Raw genomic sequence first — 6,000 nt, 5'->3', positions numbered from 1 at the left:
ATTGGTGTATTTCAAAAATAAAACTATGAAGACACTCAAAATAAATTTCCTGTGTTGGGAAACTATTTTGTGCAACTTTTTTGTATTTACAGTTTTGAGGGATAAGCCTCTTAAATTTCTCTAACTAGAAATATATGTTAAAAAACACAAATGATTTTCAATTTTTTTGTAGTTTATTGCACTTTTTTTGCAATTTATGTAATTACTATGCACTTAATGCATGTATAGCAACTTGAAATGCTCCCAAAAATGGCACTACAACATGTAAAAATATAATATAAGCTCTGGCGGACTTGGTTCTATGGTAGGTCTTAAGGGGTTAAAATGGGACATGCGTTGTTGCAATCGAAGATTCTGTGGGATTTCCAAATACACACAGAAAAATTCATGATAGCTAACAAACCGCCCATGGCAGTCATGGACAAGCAGAGGAAGAAGGCCATAGTGATAAATGTAGCTATACCAAGTGATAGTAACATCAGGGAAAAGGAACACGAGAAGCTGGAAAAATACCAGGGCTGAGAGAGGAGAAGATAAAAGATGTGGAGGGCGAAGGCATCAATGGTCCCCATGGTAATCTGAACACTTGGGGCAGTGACCCCCAACGCAAACAAAATACAAACAACACAAACAACACATCTGGACAACTTCTCAGACTTCCGTTGATTGAGCGAAATTGATGAAGACAGACAACCTGACAGGTTGTTTCATCAAGAAACCCATCCATATTTTAGAAACCCATCCATATTTTGCACTGATGTCTTTTTCTAGGTCATATTGCATGAGACTATCAACTAATTGTCTTACCGGTAAAGCAGTGCACTCTTCTCGAAATAAAAATTCCAGAAATGTCACGTGTTCACTGCTGTTTTTGTAAAGCAGTTATTATTTTCTAAAACATTCTGAGGACATGTTTAGGTCAAAGTCAAATTTATTACAACAGTTTTATACAGCACATTCTCAGCCCCCGCAAGACACCCATAAAGCACATAATCATAACCACGTGTTGTTCTTCTATAAAGCTCTTAATCTCTATGATGTAAGACTGCTGCTCTGAGACCAGTATGGCTCTCATTTAGTGATGAGGTTTGTATTCACATGTGGTCTTAGCTTTGCTCCTAAATCAGTTTTGCTTGTACAAACTCCATTGGTGGAGTCGTACTCCACCTCTAAGGCTTACAGTATGAGACATGCTGGTTTTAACATTTGTTTTCTTACCGTTTTCCTGCAAGTACTAGAACTAATACAAATTTGATTCTTAGGCTATTCAGTGACATCGGATTTTATATTGTAGGCTGTGTGATGAAGTATTCTGTTATTTATCTGGTAAAATCAAAACTTGAGTCACAATGACAGTAGAGTACAGTAAAGTGTTCACATTTACTTTGTAACTTTGTAACTTTGTTATTTTCTGACCAGATGTCAGGGTTATTGTGCCAGCGTTTGCCAATACACTCTCACCCCTAGGCGTGAAAGCACATAACCACAAGCAGATGTTTTGCTTGCAACTAAGCTCAGAATCAGTCTCCTGCTCTGAGATCAGTTTGGTTCTTATTTGTGTTGGGCAACCTGTTTAAATGTGACCTTAACAGTGGTCCTAAATCAGTGCCTTGTTTGTAGAAACTCCATTTGTGGACTCATACTCCACCTCCACATTGGAGACACACTCATCTCAAACCTCCTAAAGCTTTGCTAAACTATCCAGGGCAGTTTTCGAGCTTACTACGAGCCATGAAGCATTTGTTTTTGGCGGTTTTGGGTTTGCTGTCTCTTCAGTGGGTACACAGCAGGAGCAATGACAGGACAAACTGCAAGCCAGTTACAGCCAGCTTTTGTCAAGGTGTGGGGTACACCACTACCCTTCATCCAACGGGAGTTCAAGGCTACAACCTGCAGCAAATTGGTCAGATTGTGGAGACTGCTTGTTCACCGCATGTTGCCAAACTTATGTGTCGCATTGTTGTGCCTGAATGCAGCTCAGAGGACGATAGCAGGTTGAAACCATGCCGAGCTCTCTGTTTACAAGTCAAGGCAGACTGTGAATCCACCCTCAGAGCAAAGTGGTTGTCCTGGCCTCTAAGGCTCCGATGTGAGACTTTACCTGAGAGCAACTGTGTAGGGGTGAGTATAAAATAATAAGAATGTAACGTCTTACGCTGTCTGACAAACGTAACGCAATATAGTTGACTGAACTCAACAGTCATAATCATGAATGTTTCTTTTTTTTATTAATCAGCTTTTAGCATCAATATTATGGGATATTCAATATTAAAACTGCACAGTCTTTGCTACTGTGGATTTTTGATGTTTTTTTTCCTGATTATTAACTGGAAAAAAGTGCTTATTGTTTAATGTTTCATGCATCACCTCAGATGTGGAATAGAGCACAAGTTAAAGCATATGAAAGGTCTCATTTTCACCCAATCAATTAATAGATTGCTTCACAATTTATTGTTGCATTGTCTGTTCAGCTTTGGCATAGCCCTTTCACTGACATTAACAAACTTTAAATGGGAACATCCAGTTATTGTAACACTTCATGGTATTGTCCTCATCTCCTGGCTAATATTCGGCTCATCTGTTTGTGTTTTTCACAATTTGTCAATTCATGCAGTCGTTCCACAAGTATGTAGAAATGAACATGCAACGCCTCTTTAAGACTCTTCATGTCATCAAATTTCATGTACAAAACCAAATGCACCAATAACAGAAGAGAATGCATGCCTTTATACTCCCATTAATATTAAAAATATAAACTAAAAGATTTATGTTTGTGTTCATCCAGGCGTCATCAGTCATCAGTGTTATTCAGACACCCCCTTCAGCATGTCAGCCAATCACGGTTCCTTTCTGCAAAGACATGACGTACACAGAAACTGTGCTGCCCAGGCAGGAAACCCAAGACAATATAGCCTTAACAATAAACCGGTTTAATCCACTTGTGACATCAGGATGCTCCCCTCATCTGAAGCCATTCTTATGCTCCGTCTACGTTCCCGAGTGTGTGTCAGGAAAACCTCGTCCACCTTGCAGAACGCTCTGTGAGCATGCAAGGTCCCGCTGTGGAGCACAGATGAGAAGTTTAAGTTTGGAGTGGCCCGAAGCTCTCAAGTGTGAAGCATTTACCACAGAGTCCTGTGAACATGTAAGTAATATGAAGATAAACAATATTCACAAAGACGCTTATACACTGTGATGAAAGCTATGACTCTTTCACTTGCCTTTCTGGCTGAGTAGCTCAGATCTGTTTCAGCTCTGCATATGTTTGGGAATATGCTTTTTTGTACTTGTAACTCTATCAAATAGTAAGTGCTGGTTAATGACAATAAGTGATAGTACATTTATTCATCCATTTTCTTCCACTTCTTCAATGTGGCAGGGGGGGAGTAGACCCTGGACCGGTTGTCGCAGGGCTTCCACAAAGAGACACACATCCAGTCACAGTCGCATTGACACCTTTGGCCAGTTTAGAATAACTGATCAACCATTACATTTCCCCTTTACAACAGTCAGCTTTTCAGTTGTCTTAGAATGAAGACGTAGTGAAGTCACTCTTCCAGCATGCTCTCTAGTTAGCCAAGTTTTGGCCAAGGGAAACTTTGGCTGCTCACAAACCCTTAGACCTGATAGAATAAGACAGACAAGTATCACAGGATGGACAGAAAAAAAAATAGTTTGGATATACTCTCTTTGGCAATAAGAGTTAAAATGAGCATGCAGATTTGTAGCTAATGAGCAATGGCATTGTTCATTCATTCTTCTAATCATCCACTTAATTACCTGTTTATTATTATTATTATTATTTACCAGTTCAGGTTCGTGGGTGGGCAACACAGCTACACACTTCAAACCTGGAATCCTCTTACTGTGACGCTGCTAGCCACTGCACTACTGTGCTTCCCAGCATTGTTGACATTTAACTGATTTATGTTTCTGTTCATCCAGGTTCCAGTCATCAGTGTTAGTCAAGCACCCCCTGCAGCATGTCAGCCAATCACTGTTCCTCTCTGCAAAGACCTGCATTACACAGAAACTGTGCTGCCTGAGCAAGAAACCCAAGATGTTATAAGCCTGAAGATAAATCGGTTTTATCCACTTGTTAAAGTGGAGTGCTCCTCCCACTTAAAGCCGCTATTGTGCTCTATTTTCGTTCCTGAGTGTGTGTCAGGGAAACCTCGTGCTCCCTGCAGAACTCTCTGTGAGAAAGCAAAGTCCGACTGTGAGCCACTGATGAACAAGTTTGGCTTACCATGGCCTGAAGAACTGAAGTGTACAGCATTTAATACAGAGTCCTGTGAGCATGTAAGTCTGACACAACACTCTAACACTGTCGTGTCAAACTCAATTTAGTCATGGGCTACCTATGACCCAGTTTAGACCAGTAAAACCAATGCACTGTAATGGAATACATTCTGAGATCATTAATCTGACGAACAGCCGAGATTTTAAAAAAAGCTGAAACCATAAGAGCAATAAGACACCCAATACCTTGCGATCGTGGCTCAAGAGTTGGGAGTTTGCCTTGTAATCAGAAGGTTGTCAGTTCGAGCCCCGGCTTGGACAGTCTCGGTCGTTGTGTCCTTGGGCAAGACACTTCACCCGTTGCCTACTGGTGGTGGTCAGAGGGCCCGGTGGCGCCAGTGTCCGGCAGCCTCGCCTCTGTCAGTGCGCCCCAGGGTGGCTGCGGCTACAATGTAGCTTGCCATCACCAGTGTGTGAATATGTGTGTGAATGGGTGGATGACTGGATATGTAAAGCGCTTTGGGGTCCTTAGGGACTAGTAAAGCGCTATACAAATACAGGCTATTTACCATTTACATTGTTAAACATTTGCAAGACAACAGAAGCTACTATTTCCTGTGAAATTATTTCTCGTTTAATAAGTGATCTGTTTACATAGCAGATGATGGGCAGCCCTTAGATGCCTTAAGAAAAAAAGTGCAAATTCAACAGATTATCTCATTTGTCCCCATTTATTATGTAAAAGTATTCATAGTAGTATTTGTCCATTTTTATGGTTCAACCAATCTACTGAGATTATTTTTTTTAAAATACTTCTCATACTTAAAAAAAACATCTTTAAGGCCACAGGGTATAAAAAATGTTTTGATTGTAGATTTGTACAAACCAAAAAATGTCAAAACTAATGAGTCTAGGTTTCCGAGTGACATACAACAAAAACAAATTTATTTGGACTTCAAAGACAGTTTTTAACAATACAAGCAGGAGTGAGTTACAACAGCACATGATTACCTTTCGTGGTGTCTTGTTCTGCTGATGTGTCCATTTTTTTCTATCACCATACTGATATTCCCATCATATTTGCAAGTCTATGTATAATTTGGTATTTAAAAAATTTTCAGGCTTCAGTTGGATTTTTGTGGCACATATTTACGTAAAGACCATGTTTCACTATAAAATTATTATCATTATAAAAGAAAGAATCACATGCTGAAGGTAACCAGAGCTGGAATGACATTGTGTACTTGTGTCTCCAGTATGGAGTGAGCAGCAGCGGTGGGGTCTGTGAGCCAATCACCATACCAATGTGCCAGGGTCTGTCCTACAACCAGACCCTCATTCCAAATCTTCTGGGACACACAAGCCAAAGAGAAGCATTCACGAAGATGTCCTTCTTCAACTCCATGGTGCAAACCGTGTGCTCGGTGGACATACGCATCTTCCTGTGTCGGGTTTATGCCCCTCAGTGTGAGGCAGGGCGAGCGCAGTGGCCCTGCAGGTCATTCTGTGAGAAAGCCAGACGGGACTGTGAGGGACTGATGTCCAATTTTGGCATTTCCTGGCCAGAAGAGCTGCAATGCAGCTCATTCCCAGAGGAAACGTGCATATCAGTAAGTAATCGACAATTTGTTGATGACCAAAGAAACATTAAAAATTTCATTTAATGAAGTAAAATGAGTTATTTTTATTTTTCAGTTATTTATCTTTACTTGACATCCTTTTTTTTTTCTTTCACAGGAAGAAAAAAGGCCTAAGGTA

General features: G+C 40.4%; 1 protein-coding gene across 4 annotated transcripts in view; it reads left to right on the top strand.

Annotated features, from left to right (window-relative positions):
* The first annotated feature begins 375 nt into the window (after positions 1 to 375).
* Positions 376 to 6,000, top strand: part of LOC146508723 (uncharacterized) — an 8,718-nt gene continuing 3,093 nt past the window's right edge. For 2 of the 4 annotated variants that reach the window (XM_085178145.1, XM_085178143.1), the window contains exons 1-5: positions 376 to 2,121; positions 2,786 to 3,145; positions 3,946 to 4,302; positions 5,499 to 5,852; positions 5,980 to 5,997. In XM_085178145.1, the coding sequence (XP_085034271.1) occupies positions 1,732 to 2,121; positions 2,786 to 3,145; positions 3,946 to 4,302; positions 5,499 to 5,852; positions 5,980 to 5,997 (1,479 nt within the window). In that variant the 5' untranslated portion in view covers positions 376 to 1,731. Of the gene's footprint in view, positions 2,122 to 2,785; positions 3,146 to 3,945; positions 4,303 to 5,498; positions 5,871 to 5,979; positions 5,998 to 6,000 lie in introns of all 4 variants that reach the window. The other 2 variants (XM_085178142.1, XM_085178144.1) reach the window with 2 other exon arrangements.

Source organism: Neolamprologus multifasciatus, chromosome 11 (genome assembly GCF_963576455.1).
Source record: "Neolamprologus multifasciatus chromosome 11, fNeoMul1.2, whole genome shotgun sequence".
Classification (NCBI taxonomy): Eukaryota; Metazoa; Chordata; class Actinopteri; order Cichliformes; family Cichlidae; genus Neolamprologus; species Neolamprologus multifasciatus.
The sequence above is the reverse complement of the archived record's forward strand: the minus strand, read 5'-3'. Positions and strand labels throughout refer to the sequence as shown.